The sequence below is a fragment of the Strongylocentrotus purpuratus genome, unplaced genomic scaffold (genome assembly GCF_000002235.5).
Source record: "Strongylocentrotus purpuratus isolate Spur 01 unplaced genomic scaffold, Spur_5.0 spur5_scaffold_9, whole genome shotgun sequence".
NCBI classification, from domain to species: domain Eukaryota; kingdom Metazoa; phylum Echinodermata; class Echinoidea; order Camarodonta; family Strongylocentrotidae; genus Strongylocentrotus; species Strongylocentrotus purpuratus.
Genome location: NW_022145615.1, coordinates 602,678 through 618,972, shown reverse-complemented (window position 1 = coordinate 618,972; position 16,295 = coordinate 602,678). Strand labels below are relative to the sequence as shown.

The following is a 16,295-nucleotide window of genomic DNA, read 5'->3' as shown; positions in this document are numbered from 1 at the left end:
AAGCCTGCAGTCATTAATTGCAGAGATTGTAGGCAGTATTTCTGTGAGGAGTGTGATAAAATCATCCACCTACAATTCTTTCTCCACGACAGAGAATCTACTAAAGATGGATTCTTTCGTAGAATTCCCACAGGTGGGCATAAACGAAAATGTGTATTTTGATGATTTGTATATTGTTGTTTGGCATAATTTAGATAAAGATGGGACATGGTTTGTTGAGAAGCATGTATTGAAGTATTATGTGGACACGATATGAAGATCGGTGGTGTTGGAGTGATTGTAGAAATAGACAAGTGTAAGATTGGAAAGCGGTAATTCCATAAGGGGCACCATGTTGAAGAGCAGTGGGTGTTTGGCAGTATAGAGCGTGATTCAAGGATGAGCTTTCTTGTTGCAGTAGAAGATAGATCTGAGGCAACCCTACTGCCACTTATCAAACAGCATATCCTCCCTGGTACAACTATTGTTTCAGATTGCTGGAAAGTGTATTGCAATCTCACAAGAGCAGGATATCAACACCACACTGTCAACCACTCAATAGAATTCTGCAATGATGGCCACTACACCTTCATCCGTCTCTGCATTGGAAACCACTGCTAATTTGCCACCATCTACACCTTCATCCGTCTCTGCATTGGAAACCACTGCTAATTTGCACCCATCTCCACCTTCATCCGTCTCTGCATTGGAAACCACTGCTAATTTGCCACCATCTCCACCTTCATCCGTCTCTGCATTGGAAACCACTGCTAATTTGCACCCATCTACACCTTCATCCATCTCTGCATTGGAAACCACTGCTAATTTGCCACCATCTACACCTTCATCCGTCTCTGCATTGGAAACCACTGCTAATTTGCCACCATCTACACCTTCATCCATCTCTGCATTGGAAACCACTGCTAATTTGCCACCATCTACACCTTCATCCATCTCTGCATTGGAAACCACTGCTAATTTGCCACCATCTCCACCTTCATCCGTCTCTGCATTGGAAACCACTGCTAATTTGCACCCATCTACACCTTCATCCGTCTCTGCATTGGAAACCACTGCTAATTTGCACCCATCTACACCTTCATCCGTCTCTGCATTGGAAACCACTGCTAATTTGCACCCATCTACACCTTCATCCGTCTCTGCATTGGAAACCACTGCTAATTTGCACCCATCTCCACCCTTTAAACACACCACCTGTGAAAAGAGGGTATGCTGACAGCGTTCAACCTTTAACTGGCCTTTCAATAATACCACTAAACGTGCTGTCAAGGACCATTCACCTGCAGAACCCATGGCTTTGCCTAGCAATATGTTGGTGTTGAAGGTATGTACATTGAATATACTTTATTCAATTTCAATTATTATTATTAAAAAAAAATTATAATTATTTTAAATATCAAATTTCTGTTTTATCGAGAAGAAAAAAAAGAATAAGCATGAAGCAGAAAACCTTGGCAAGTATATTGATGATGAAATACTTCTTATCACAATTAAAAAAATTAAAAAATCTATTTTTGTTTCTTTCTTTCTTTGCATAGGATGTGACCTTTGAGAGTAAATGCAAAAAGTTAAAGGTGCTGAAAGAGGCGGGGTGTCATTATAGTCATGAAGAAAGTTTTGAATTGTGTGAATTCGAATCGGGGTCCAAACCTTTCGGTATAGATGGGGATCATTTTGCAGTGGTAAAAAAATACAGAGGCGTCACGTATGTTGGCATACGCGAGTATTACAAAAACAAAGATAACAGGGACAATAGGATGTTGCCAGGTATCAGGGGAATCAATATGACGGCAGATCCTTGCTGGAAATGATTGTATTTAGAGCTCCGTAGGGGCAACAAAACCTTGCCGATAATTTTTTGTTTTTAGATCTCCATAGGGGCAACAAAACCTTGCCGATAATTATTGTTTTTAGATATCCGTAGTGGCAACAAAACCTCGCCAATTGGAACTAAGTTAGACCTACGGTAGTAATAATGTTGGTTTTAAAACTAAAGATGACAGATTTTTTTTTTCCTGATTTTTTTTTTGTCTCAAAAATAGGGGTGCGCAGTATACACAGGTGCGCCTTATACACAGAGATTTACAGTATGTGCTTAGAAAAAAAAGGAACCCATTTTTAATGATTTTTAGATGTATTTCAAAGTCGTTAATTCTTTGGTGTAACAATGATATCTTAACAAGGTTCAATATACACTACATCTCACTGAAACAATGTTTTCCTGTATAGTTATGCATAAAATCCATATTGTGTCTACAGATGTCCGCAAAATGCTGAATTTCATGTGTTATTATAATGTAATATATAAAGGTAACATGACCCCTTAAGAGATCACCCAATTTCTGCATACTTGATCTCAAAAGGGATCGCATACTAGAAGTTCACATAATTTGAGACGAGTCTGCAGCACTTGAACAAAGCCAGAATTGTTTGTTTTTTTCAGGTTTATTGGATTCCACTTTTCTTCACAAAGTGTCACAGGAAAATGTCACTTTAATGGCAGCTCGAGGTGACGATCCATGTTGAGATGGTACCACGACTCTAAAACGGGACTCCATTTTAGAGATGAGATACTATAAGCAGCTACCTTTACATTCAAACAACATGCACATTATACCACTAGATCTAGTCCACATGCTGCATATTATCAGAATCATCATACACTGCATGGCGCTGCACACACGTTTCATTTGCACACGGTACGAATGACGAGCTCTTGGAATATGCAGCAAACTCGGCCCACTGCGAGCCCTTTTTCACCGACTAATCAATTTAATCCCCTTTTGCAATTTGTTTTGCATTTGATTACCAAGTTTTCCGTTATTGATATTATGCCACAACTAGCAAGAGAACCAGCCATGCGCTATAGATGCAACACCTTAAAAGGCAAGAGGTGCAAATGAAAGACCACTCACTCTACCCGCATTTGTACACAGTGTAGACGGAACCTTCCTGATGATGCCATCGAAGCACTTTTTAATCTTTGACTCCGTAGATGTACGGCCTTCACAGCGAAAGGCAGGCAGTATAAGCGGAGCACCAAGAGATGATAATGCAATGTTCAATAGCCGTGTTAGTGTTGTTAACACCATATTGAGAAATGAGTTCAAGAACAATAGCCATCACCAAAACCTGATGCAGAATGAAACAATAAACCAAGATCTGCACAGCTGCCACTAAAGCCCCTACAGCTGGCCCCATAACCTAGAGAGCTTCCCCTCCTCCCCTTGTTTCTATTTTCATGCTTTCAATAGTACAACATTTAATTTGCATATTATTAATATCATATATGAGGGATGGACTCTAGCGTAAAGACTATTCTCCTTTTTAGCGCACCCGTTCACTCTCATTAAGTAATGTTTTTTGTTTGGATGTACAATATTTACATATGTTTATTCTGTATTTGTAAATGTGACTGATGTATATATTCTGTATTTTTGATGATGAGTGTAAATAAATGAACTTTAACTCAATTGTTACAGTAGTATTTTTTACCATCTACATTCATTTCACCAAATATCGGTTGAAATAAATTCCAATGGATTAATGCAAAGGATTAATGCACAAAATTCGAGCAGATTTGTCCTCGATTAGTTCATGCTTTCTTCGTAATCAGACCAATCAGGACATACAAATAACTCTTTGTTAATCAAATGAATGAATCCTCGGTAGTCACTGAAATTCCAGTATAAATCTGTGCTGACAAAATGTTATGGCTATTAGTTGTTGAGATTCTATTAAAGAGATCATGGCTGACTACCTCATGAGTGAATTCAAAGCAGAGCATCGTATTTGAAGAGAAGTTCCAATTACAAGAGAAATGGTGATGGAGTATAGGTGGCAGAAGGCAGAATGCGACAGACACATCTACGACGTCATGATGTGCTCAACAACGGTTGGGTGTAGATGTTACCTATGCGGACCCCACGACATGTCCAGAGAAGAAGATGTTCTTCAAGATCAAGAAGTAACTTCCACAACCATCACTGATGATAATGACGAACCAACGAGCCAACTACAACAAGCTTCTACTTCCAATGAAGCCCATAGCCTCTGAGATTAATCTTAAGATGCACCCCAAAGGTTCTTTTAAGAACCACCAATATACCAATTTCTGCATATAGGGATCGCATGCTAGAAGTAAGTTCACATAATTAGAAGATGCAGCTGCAGCACTTCAATGAAGCCAGGTTATTTTTTAGATACATTTTTCATAGGCCTGAGTCAAACCGTTTAACCGACGGTTATCCGACCGCATTCATCAAAACCGTTTAGCATTTCTCGCTCCGGTTAACCGTTATTTGCATACATATTGGAATGTGCTAATAGCCGATGATAAAGATAATCAAAGAAACCGCAGTGTAATGTTACACCCTGGCCGCTGCGCGCCAGCTTTCTGGCAGCAGTAATCCCCATGAATGAATTTGTAAACAATAAAACAACCAGCCCCCTTCTCTCTTTTCTCACCCTCTTTATTCCCTTCTCTCTGCAATGTGTTCATCGCTCATGTACCTTTTCTTATTACTGCACTCTCAGCTCACAACTTTCTAAATGTTTACACATTCGATGGTCAGTTCCTCTCACATCCCTATTTCTCCCCCGAGTCTCTCTCTCTCTCTCTCTCTCTCAATATTAATATCCATCCCTTGCCGACTCGCCCCCTAAAATAATGTTCATATATAAATAAAATACAAAAATATTGATAACAATATAATTGAAGTTTTTGAAATATCAATAAACAAAGTCTTGGATATTGTGAGTAATTTAAGTTTGTGATCATTCTTCAATTCAGCCGATTAACACAGCCACCCTTTCTATCTAGTCTCACTTGTTTTACTTCTTTACTCTCTCGTGTCCCTGCCTCGTCCATGCAGGGACATGCATGGACATGCTAGCCCATGCATGCTCTCTCAGTCACACACACATGTACACACAAACCTCCGGCGCCCAAATACACTGTACATACACACAGATGGAGAGCTCATGCTTGTCACATGCACACATGTGGGCGTGGCTTCTTGACCTCCCACTGAACTGCGCGGTCACCAACCTGTAATTTATGCTGGTATCAAACTCCACCCACATAGCTAGAGAACCTTCCTGATTGGTCACTAACTTGGATCAGCTCATTGCAGGGTGTGTCTTGGGTGTGTGTGATACACACTTCCACATAATTTCATATGGCAATGATACATGCAGGGAGCTCTCTCCCTGACATGTGCAAACATTGCATTGCAAAGGCATATATAAACACGTCACAGATCAGCTATCTTCACAGAGTAACTTTGCAAGGTTAATCATGATATCAAATTCAGATGAGGAATAATAAGACATGTTTTATGTTGTTTATTACTGGTCTCTGTTTATCAGGATGACCCAATTTGTGCCATAGTCCGGGGCTGGGAATGCTCAGCCCGACAGTCTGAAGACCAGCAGGGTTCCGAGCTACAGCACTATTACAAATACTGTATTTTCACTTTTTCAGATTATTATTAAACGGTTAAACGAAACCGCCCGTATACTTTTAACGGTTAACCGTTTAGCACAAAAACCGTAATGACTCAGGCTTAATTTTTCACTTACTATAAACAATCCCTTTTTGCGAATTGTATTGAGTTTGATTCCCGAGTTTTCCTTACAAATTGGTACCTCAAGTCATACGGTTATATAAAAACCGTTCAATGTTTAAAAAACAACTGAAAGTGACCTTGTATTCCGAGTACCATTGATTTTACCTTCCAAACCTTTTTGGCCCCTCCAAGTCTAAATTATTTCATACATGTTTTTGTAGTTTCGTCTTTCTATTGTGTTTATCGCTGTATTTTTTAAAATCTTTAACTAATATATATACTCAGTAACATAAATTTTAATATTCGGGGGAACTTTTCTAAACAAGGCCACCATGGGCTTTTCCATTGAAGTTATTGTTTAAACTGAACATTCTTTGTATATATATCCTTGTATGTTTTTTTGCATTTGCATTGTTTTTTATGAAAATGAAATGAATAAACGAACGAACGGACGATATTATGCCTCGTCTAGCTCGTGAACCAGGCATGCGCTGTAGATGCAACACCTTAAAAGGCAAGCGTCACAAACGCAAGACAACTCACCCTACTCCTGTTTGTACACACCATAGACGGAACCTTCCTGATGATGCCATCAAAGCACTTTTTAAACTTCGACGTGTAGATGTATGGCCCTCACAACAAAAGGCAGGCAGTGAAAGCGGGACGCCAAACGACTGAACGTCGCCATCCACTTATGCCTGCAACATTATCTGATACAGAACGGTCCCATAGTATGAACCGGCGAAAGGCAGGCAGTGTAAGAGAGATGAGAAACGATTGAACGTCGCCATCTACTTATGCCTGCAACATTATTGGATACAGAACGGTCCCATAGTATGAACCGGTTTTAACGGCTGATCCGTTAGCTTCATTCTACAGTTTTTCCTATCGTCATCTACAGTCTTCTTCTTCTCCACAACAAGTTAATCTACAGACATCTTCGCCATCTACAGACATCTACATATCCAGTCATCATAGTCGCCATTACCAAAATCGCCATAAAACTACGTCATCACAAGAATCCATCATTGTTCTACTTCTATGTATATTCTTGGCCTTGAGCATTAAGACGCATAGCATACACAAACCCATCACTAATAGCAACCCAGCTTTTCTGTTTAGAGAAGCCATTGTTACCGTCATACACTTACTATGGTGTTGGTGAGAAAGACGATCCTAGTTTTTCTAACGCTTTCCTTTTGTTTTCATCTATCCTTCTTTTCTGTTTCTGTCATTATTAAAGATCACAAATATGGAAACTGAATCGACATCAGGTGGTTTCAAGACAATGAGTGGAGAGCATATATAGCGACGAAGGGAAGGTGAAGATACATGCTTGTGTCGAGAGGGCTGAGAGGAGAGGATATATTATAACTGGTTCATCTGTAACCAACCAGCGAAAAGAAAGATTATGAGTCTGTCATTTTTGTCGTCTGCATCTGTGTTATCATCGTTATGATAGTATGGCTAAGCATACTTGATGTATCAAATGAAGTCATGTATGCCTTACATTATGTTCTTTTACCGCGCATACAAAGGAACTTAACAGTATCTGCTAATGGTTGGAACTGTTATGATATGGACCTGTTGCAGGGTTGGATACTTCACATGGTGAGACAAAAACCCAACAGTTACACACACACAGCAGAAAGATCGCACCAAAATGTACATGCCAATTTCAGACCAAAACAAAATATGACTTAAACTCCGGACACATCTTTACCAACATTATCACGAGCCAAAGTTGCAAAAAGGTAACTGAACTCTAACAAAGAATCTTCTTTGACAGCCATTTCCATTTGGATCGGCTGGAGGAGAGCCTGAGGAGACAACGGGCTAGCGTGCATAATTGCCACCCCAGGCAGGGTTCCCCGCATTCCTGGGGGTTGAGGAATCACGTATCCTGCCAGCCCCCATTTTCACGTAGCTGAGGGTATCCACCCGAAGCAGGCGTGGAGAGAGGGGGAGCGTGAGGTGGACCAGGTGGCAAGCCTGGTGTGTAGCAACAGTGTGACGGCGATATGGGTATAGATTACTCCGTCTCGCCCGAGTGCACAGGAAAATAGAGGAAGCGCCAGGATCTGAAACAATAACCACTTCCATCCATGAACTCAACTCTGTGGTACAAAATGTAGAGCACTTAGAGATGTACAAGACTCGGAGGAAGTATGTTAAGAGTAACAGCATCAGTGAATGCACTTTTAGTTCATTTAAATACATACAGACCAGCACATATGATTCTCGACCATTAAATCAACCTAAAGCTAAAATTAGTAGGAAACCTGTTGGCAAGGAAGCGACTGTACGGGCTTGGAGTCTTGATTGGACATCTCATACAGAGGGAGGAGATCTGACCATTAGCTGCATTTGATTTAACTTGTAAAGTTGTAAGAGGGAAAAGGCCGACTTAAATAAATGATGAAATAGCAAAGAATTTAGCAGTATCATGGGTACCAATTAATGGAAATTTGTATTATAAAAAAGCCCCTGTCAATACTAGAAGAGCCCTTTTTTTTGGGGGGGGGGAGCCCCTGTTGACAAAAAAAAAGATGGTTATGTAAGTTCCTTAATTCTTACATTTGAAGCTGTATTTTGAAAGTTATCGTTTGAAACAACATTTCCCTTATTATTTCTATTATGATTCAGCAGCAACCTTCAAACACAAATATCTAGAATTTACCAAAATGGATTTATTGCATTTTGCAACAAAACTCTCCACATAATGCACTTTTAGTAGGGTGGCCGTGGATTTCCACGGGTTCCAGTAATAATAATAATACACAACATTTATTAGGGTGCTTGATATGGTGCGCTTAATACGGTTGTTTGTAAGCGCACCATTGTCTTTCTACAAATTACCAACCAAAACTTATAATGAACATACGTAAAATAAATCTGTTCTTTTTCCTATAAATCATGCATATATAATAATAAAAATGAGATCAAACATAAAATCCAACGTACCCTGAATGAAGGGTCAGCATAACATATGTTGTAGACCGACACAATTATGTAGTTGAACACAAATAAAGCTGGCACAGGCTTGATTCATTTAAGGCGTCAAAAGAGAATCTGTACTTGCATGTTCTTCATCAGTTAAAAGTATGTGACACTTCACTTTAATACTCTGAAAGTTTTCAATTACCCTACCCTATATTCCTAGGTTTTCTCATGATTTGGCATAATTATGTTGTAACAATAAATATTGCATCAGAATATGTTTGAGGGAATATGATAAAAATATCCAAAAATATAGCCTACATAATTGAGCTAGCGTCACGATACATCTGTTTTAATTTCATTGATCAAACCGTCTTGTATACTGCTGATAAGCTGTGTGAGTTGTCTATCTAGATCATCTTCATCTCCATTGTTGGTTATTACATAATCCCACAAGACACCTTCATCCAGGCCACACTCTGTCTCGCTGTCATCCACTCCTGTAATGGTGAAAAAGAACAGATGGTATATGAATAAACAACAAAAACAACCCCAAAACAAACAAAAAACAAAGTAGAACACAAGCAAAAACAAGTATATAGACCGCACAACCCTGAACAAAATTGCACTGTAGAGTAATACGAGTGTTGTTACAATGGAAGAACATTGGAAATAAGATACATTTTAAGCTTTCTTTTAAATAAATTCAAACTATTAACAGAAGTAATATCTGATGATAAAGAATTCCATGCAGAAGGATTTATGTCTAAAAGAATGCAATGCATATTGTTTAGTAATAGCAGATAAGTAATAATTCATTCTATTTCAAGTATTATAATTATGAACTGAACAAGTTAAAGACTCAGCTGATACCAAAAATATTTTTTGAATTCCTCTAACTCCACTCCCCTCCCCCACACTACCTGACATAACCCTTTGAAGCTCTTTGGGATTTACAAGCTTGAATCCTGGCTTGCTTAGCTCTGACGATGTCTGTCTCTATCCCTCCCTGTCTCTCTGACAACCTATTCAGTACGACCCCAAACCCCTTGAAGCTCTTAGGGATTTACAAGCTTGAATCCTGGCTTGGTTTGCTCTGAGGATGTCTGTCTCTATCCCTCCCTGTCTCTCTGAAAACATTCAGTACGACCCCAAACCCCTTGAAGCTCTTAGGGATTCACAAGCTTGAACCCTGGCTTGCTTAGCTCTGAGGATGTCTGTCTCTATCCCTCCCTGTCTCCGACAACCTATTCAGTACGACCCCAAACCCCTTGAAGCTCTTAGGGATTCACAAGCTTAAACCTTGCCTTGCTTAGCTCTGAGGATGACTGTCTATGGTTCTATCTCTCTTTCTCTTTCACTTTCTCTCTCTCTGACAACCTATTCAGTAGGACCCCACACTACCTGACATAACCACTTGAAGCTCTTAGGGATTCACAAGCTTGAACTCTGGCTTGCTCTGAGGATGTCTGTCTCTGGTTCTTTCCCTCTCTGTCTCTGGTTCTTTCCCTCTCTGTCTCTGTTCAGTCTTTCAGTAATGTAAATACCCTGATACTCACCTTTCTTGAAGACATAACCCCTTGAAGCTCTTATGGATTCATCAGCTTGTACCCTGACTAGCTTAGCTCTATCTGAGTAGGTCTCCTTGAAGTATGCTACATCAGTCTTACGTCTTGCATCACTGATAAGCCATACCTACATGATAAACATACAAAGTAAATGAATATGCCATGTTGGTGGTAAGTTACTGCCTCAAACAAAAGCTCTTATTGTAAAAAAGAAAAAGAATTTCAAATTACTATTATTACTAAAACTAAAAAGTGATACGTATATCTGCAATGTTGATTTTCTAAGGAAACAAACAACAAGAGAAAATATCATAACAAAGTCAAGAAGACTAAATATGCAGCTTTTGCAAACATATTATTGGAGACGAAAGAGATATTTTTCATAAAGATATATCTTTGAAGGAAAGTGGTTAGCACCAAAGTTTTATAAAGACGGTTAGCCAGTATTGATGTGTAATGGTCACTACTTTACACCACTCATTCATAGAATCAAATTGTTGATATTCCATACCCTACTAACACCAAGCCATCTCCAAGATGTCTGATAATGAACAAAATTATGGACATTTAACTGATTTTTTTCTTCTTTCTATTGTGTCTCTGGAGTTGACCATGGTGGTCTGACTAGATGGTATAGCCAGTTATGTTACCTCATTCCATTGAAAGCTTCATGCACTGTACATACCTTATGTTGAGTTGAAACATCTAGAGTGGCAAGTCTGCAGAATATTGATGGATCTTCATTTCGTTTCTTCTCACCCCATACCACCATGTCATGTCTGTAACGCTCCTTGTAGGAAGACGCTGAGAGGAGCTGCTCATAGTCTAGGCCATGAATCTAGTTCAAATCACGTTTAGGGAGGAAATTGTTAATATAAACTTATGCAACTATCATTTTTTCGTTATTTGCATATAACTAAAACGTAAAGAAAAAATGTATTATGGAAACCGTGAAAGCAATTGAGTATTTGTTATTCAATTTTTAAATCAACATAAGATGTTCTATATTTCTTCTGTTGATCTTCCTTCCAATGGAATTTAGCTCTCTAGTTTTCTTCCCAAAATAATCTGCAAGATCAGGCTCTAGTATTGTAAATTCCTGCTTAAAACAGTTTAATCCTCTATGCTACACAAGACAGAGAGGAGGAGGATGGTGTTGTGGTGAGGTCTGCAGTTTTCCTAAAAACCAACCTGGGTTTGAAAGAGGTTATGTTTTTCAGATGGCAACATCAATGGTTGGTCCAAAATTCAATCAATCAGATCTGAATGAAACACATCTTTTTTTAAAATCAATTACCACACACAGAACTATTCATGTTGGGAGTGTGTATAATTTTGATTCAATGCAAATAATGTGATTATGGCAACTACTAAACTTACCTCAGCGAACTGACACTTCAAAGGAGCTGAGAGAGTCAAGATCGTACATACATCTCCAAGCCTGGGATTCAAATAAAAATACAAACACAGAAATGAAAATAAAATTCTATCACAGACAAAAATTTCACAATTCATAAATTGAAATGAATTAAAGAAGTACTTTATTAAACATCAGACAGAAATAGATCATGTATCAAAGAAATATATTCTCAAGCTCTCTCACCTTTCTTTCAGTAGAGCACATGTAAAATCTTTCCCTGATTTGCGTTTTCCACTGAAGACCAAGACGGCCTTGGGATGACTGGAGTCCATCGATACTTCACGACCAGCATGAATTATTTCCTGTTAAGAATAAATGGAGAGAGGACCATATAAAGTAATAATTGGGGAACAAGAATCGTAAAGAAAAGTCGTGGACGAGTAACTCGGGTTGAACCACAGCCTAAAGTGACTTAGGTGGTACCACCGACACATCCGTCACTATGAGAAGCGACCCAGGCAGAACAGGCAGCCTATAGTGAGTTGGGCAGAACCACAGAAACGGCCCTTACTAAAATCAGAGAAGTGGCCCAGGTCGAACCACAGACAGGGCCTGTACTCGTATAAGATGAATTTGATGTACAATCCAGGACTATACATTAAAAGAAAACCAGGGTATTTGGAAAGGAATTGATACACCTTCCCTACTACCCTGTCTGCCATCGAAACTGATGCCTGTAAACTGGGATGCTGTTCAGACTTTGTTTGTTACGACTCTGGCTGGACATTGACGTCTGCTGATCCTGATTCTGCCATCAACTGTCTCAAGAAAGGGAAGGCTTGTGGTACAGATGACATCTCTACACAGTATATTCAACACCTTGGAGTTACTGCCCGTCGTCTCTTCCTTATAGTCTTCAATGTTTTCCTGAAAAATTCCCACTGCCCTCAATTTGTATAAAGAGGGCCTCATCATTCCGCTGCACAAGGGGAAGGAGAAAGATGTTCATGATCCGCAGAATTACAGAGGCATTACTTTGTCTTCAACACTCTGTAAACTTTGTGAGATATGTCTGAAGCCCAGTTAGTTCATCAATTGAACACCAGTGGTATTCCTGATGAGCTTCAGATGGGTTTCCAGAAAGGACACTCTCACACTCATGTAGAGTAAGACCGCCAAACTTCGGACACTTAAGACAAAACGAGGGAAAACATTAAATTCTTTTTTTAATTATTGAAAGATCAAATATACTATTATTGTGCAAATACTGTTTATGTATGTCATTAAAAGAAAATTAGTAAAGGAAATGGAAAACTAGAATTATTTACTTACCCGCCGAACCTTTTTTTCATGCCAAGCTTTGGACGCACTTGCTAAGCTTCGGACGTTCATTTGTAGCGCACGTATAACGAACGTATAGTGCATAGCGCACGTACAGCGCACGTATAGCGCGCGCGCTAAAGTGCGCATTCATCGGAGATTTGGAAATTTTGGTAATTTTGGCAGAAACCACCTGAAATATGCCAAGGATTTGTTTTTAATCAATATATTGGAGGCTCTATACCTTGACTCCCCTGTTAAGGAACTGTAAAAATCCAGGTAACCTGAAATCTGTCTCTGAATTCGATGTTTTTTGTGAGTTTTGCAGACGGCAACCTGCCCTAACTTTCTGTACTAACGATGTAGGTTAGTAGTAGTATCAAATGCATGCAAGTTACCCGCCTGAGCTAGGCTCATATTTTGCGTTCGAGCCGTTGAAGTAATTTTTGTCCGAAGTTTGGCAACGTCCGAAGTTTGGCGGTTTTACTCTAGAGTAAAGGAGCCCGTTTTCGGCCACTTAAGACAAAATCCTATTTTTAGGACTCTTTACTTCCTATTTATTATCATTTCTTGTTCAAATCATGAAGCAAATATTATTATTATTTAAACAAAAAAAGAATCCCAGAAAAAAATCACGAATTGCCATGACAATATTCATTTCAATTTTCACTGTTTTGGAGCCAGTTATCGGCCGAGCGTTTCAGTTTACGGCCGCATGTACAAAGTCAATAGGAAGCGCTCGCGCGCGCCGTGCGTTTCCGCGCTGATGTACAGCACAAGCGGGCGGAGCAGGTATCCCACGCCCGAGCTCCCTGGTGCTTGCCTGGCCGAAGACAGGCACAGCGGTGATCGGAAGTTGGAATCTGAATTAGACAGAGATATCGTGTGTGTGTCGCGGTGTGCGGCTGCATCGATTTAATACATGCGATGAGATACTTTTGAGCTTGCGACTAGCACAAAATCTGGCTCTAAATCTGAAAAACACTTGAAATAAAGCTCATTTTATGGTACCCATATTTCTTACAGACACGCGCAAGATACTCGATTTTTCAGATTTGGGTAGCGGGACCGGTGATTACATCGCTAAAATGTGATATTTTAGGATATATTTTCCATTGCAAATGTGGTTCTTCAGTGACACTGGCATGGTATGGTATGTGTGGGATATGTGTTATGCTATTACCGGTATGCGATGTATTTTAGAGTGATTTTACCTTGCATCCAACCAATCGGCCGAAAACTGGAGCTGGCCGATTACCGGCTCCTTTACTCTATGCTAACATCTTTGTGTCTAGAACTTATCGATGAGATTAATGCATTCCACAAGCATCCTACTACATGGCATTTCTTGATGCCGAAAAGGCATTTGACACTGTTTGGCAAGAGGGGTTGATAGAATATAATAAGATTGCGCAATACCTTTTGTCTACCAAAACAGCATTGAAATTTGAATTGAGCTGCAACAGTAGGGGCGCTGGTCCAGGAATGAGGATCGTCCCCATAAACAAGGATATCCTCATAAACGAGGACAAAATGCGTCCTCAAAAATAAGGGTTGTCTGCATTTTTGAGGACGTTTTTTTTCATCGGCGCTCTGGGGGTTTCATGTTACAGAACGGCCTGCTGGCGATGCCAAAAATGGATTCCCCGGGGGAAAATAACCCTAGTTCACCGTCTACTTTTATGGGTTGTCCGTCTTCCCAAGGATTTATTGCTTATAATGTGAAAGTCTCTGTACAATGTCAATGTAAAATGCATCAAGAAAATCATTGCAGAATCCGTTTTTTGCATCGCCAATGCACCGATCAAAAATATGAAACGTCTGCAAAAATGCAGACGGTCCTTATTTTTGAGGACGCATCGGTCCGTGTTTACGAAGACGATCCTCGTTTATGAAGACGATCCTTATTCTCGGACCAGCGCCCCTACTGTGCAAAGTGCAAAAAATTGGTGATAACTCGGCTTTACCTGCCTGGTCCTGGACCAATTTTAAAAATTCAAAGTTTGTGTTGCTATTGCTGAACTTTGAAGGACTGCTTCTTCAGCCAAACATCATTCAAATCAGATATTGGGTGGTATAAAATAAATTTCATCTGAAAAGAAGTGCCTATTCAAATTGCTAGGTAGCAATTTTCGCCAGGTCAGTGGCCGTGACTCGACTCAGCTCCGGCGCGGCGCCGAGCGTGCTGCCTGAGCTGGGCCTGGGCCATGGCCATCACACGCCAATGTTATGCTGCATAGCTGAGCAAACTATGAAAATTCAGCTAAAATCACAGTCAAACCACAACAAGTTTCTTTAAAACATATCTGGCGTTAATCTTGATATTAACTGCCAATAAAAGCCCATTTACAACTTACAAATTTAATCAGCTCTCAGATGCAGGCACCCAATACTTTTTCGCGTATTATCGTGCACAGGATAAATGAAAACACTTCCGATCTCGCGTGCTCAAACTGCATGCATGCACCACGCGCAATGTTAAACATCTCGTCATGTGAAAATATGGCATAAACAGACTTCGCCAACTAATCTGACCCACTCGGTTACCTCATTTAGCCCGCGAAGAATAAAGGGCCCATGTAGTGAAAATCATGTCTACCTATATAATATGGCCTTTAAGTCATATCAGGGAAACTCACATATCCCTGGTCATATTTTCAAGATTTGAGACAAACATAACTGGGTATAAGCAGCATGAATATGTTCAATTCAACACATTATGTCATTTAACAAACTTATTGGCCCGAATTCACAAAGCAAGGTTTGAGCTCAAACCTCCTTTTGTTTCGCCAAACCTCCAGGTTTGTAAAAAACGCGTAAAACGCGTCATGACGTACGAAAACCAAGGTTTGTCGACAAACCTCCTTTGTGAATTCGGGCCAATAAGGTGGATAGCTTCATAAAGAGATGAATAGGGAAAAAATATATTTTGTTCTCAAAAAGGGCCATTATTTAAAGGTGACGATATGTAGGACAATTACTCCCTGGGCAATCACCCCTGGCCAATGAAAAGCGGGAGAATTACCCTCAAGGACAACCACCGCCTGGAAAATTACCCCTTGAAAATTATGTAAACCAATAAAAGTAACCTAATTACTTATACTAAGAGGTTACTTTTACTTTGAGTGAGTTTTGGATGAATGGTGATATAACACCATTCATCCAAAACTCACTCAAATCTCCACTTACAATTGATGTAAATCCTCTCTCCTATAAAAGTCTCCAACATAAAAGTGGCAGAGCCCTAAATCAGTACAACCCTCCTAGATCATGTCCAGTGCAGGTCTGCATGTGTTTTATTAGGCTGCCATTCAGAAGGCATGCAGCATCCTATTCAACATTCTTAAGCAAAGTATATTCAAATGAATACATCGTCAACCAATAGCAAAATGGGATTTGAGAGTAAGACTGAATATTCATAAGGAAAAGGAAAGAGAACCAATGATAAGTAAGAAGTGAAAATACCTAAAGCATTCACACAAGATTCATGAATAAATAATAAGAAAGGAACAATATACCAGCTGTCCGGCCACCTGT

At 39.7% G+C, this 16,295-nt stretch overlaps 1 protein-coding gene across 2 annotated transcripts; it reads right to left on the bottom strand.

Annotated features, from left to right (window-relative positions):
* Positions 1-8,172: 8,172 nt before the first annotated feature.
* LOC100890384 (phosphomevalonate kinase) lies at positions 8,173-16,036 on the bottom strand. 2 transcript variants are annotated; one of them, XM_030976515.1, is made up of 6 exons: positions 15,948-16,036; positions 11,682-11,800; positions 11,459-11,519; positions 10,764-10,916; positions 10,070-10,205; positions 8,173-9,010 (listed from the first exon to the last, which is right to left on the bottom strand). In XM_030976515.1, exons 2-6 carry the CDS (start codon positions 11,768-11,770, stop codon positions 8,847-8,849), a joined length of 603 nt encoding a protein of 200 aa, XP_030832375.1. In that variant the 5' UTR covers positions 11,771-11,800; positions 15,948-16,036; the 3' UTR covers positions 8,173-8,846. The 2 variants fall into 2 exon arrangements, with proteins under 2 accessions (XP_030832375.1, XP_030832374.1); XM_030976514.1 differs by lacking the exon at positions 15,948-16,036 and adding an exon at positions 15,116-15,208.
* Between the last annotated feature and the right edge of the window lie 259 nt (positions 16,037-16,295).

What these genes read in the sequence shown, in the direction of transcription:
- LOC100890384 (XM_030976515.1), bottom strand. Translation starts at nt 11,770, where the DNA reads ATGGACTCCAGTCATCCCAAGGCCGTCTTGGTCTTCAGTGGAAAACGC. An exon ending in TGTGCTCTACTGAAAGAAAG is followed by an intron (nt 11,520 to 11,681) that starts GTGAGAGAGCTT and finishes TTTGAATCCCAG; the next exon opens with GCTTGGAGATGTATGTACGA. An exon ending in ATGTTTCAACTCAACATAAG is followed by an intron (nt 10,206 to 10,763) that starts GTATGTACAGTG and finishes TTTATCATGTAG; the next exon opens with GTATGGCTTATCAGTGATGC.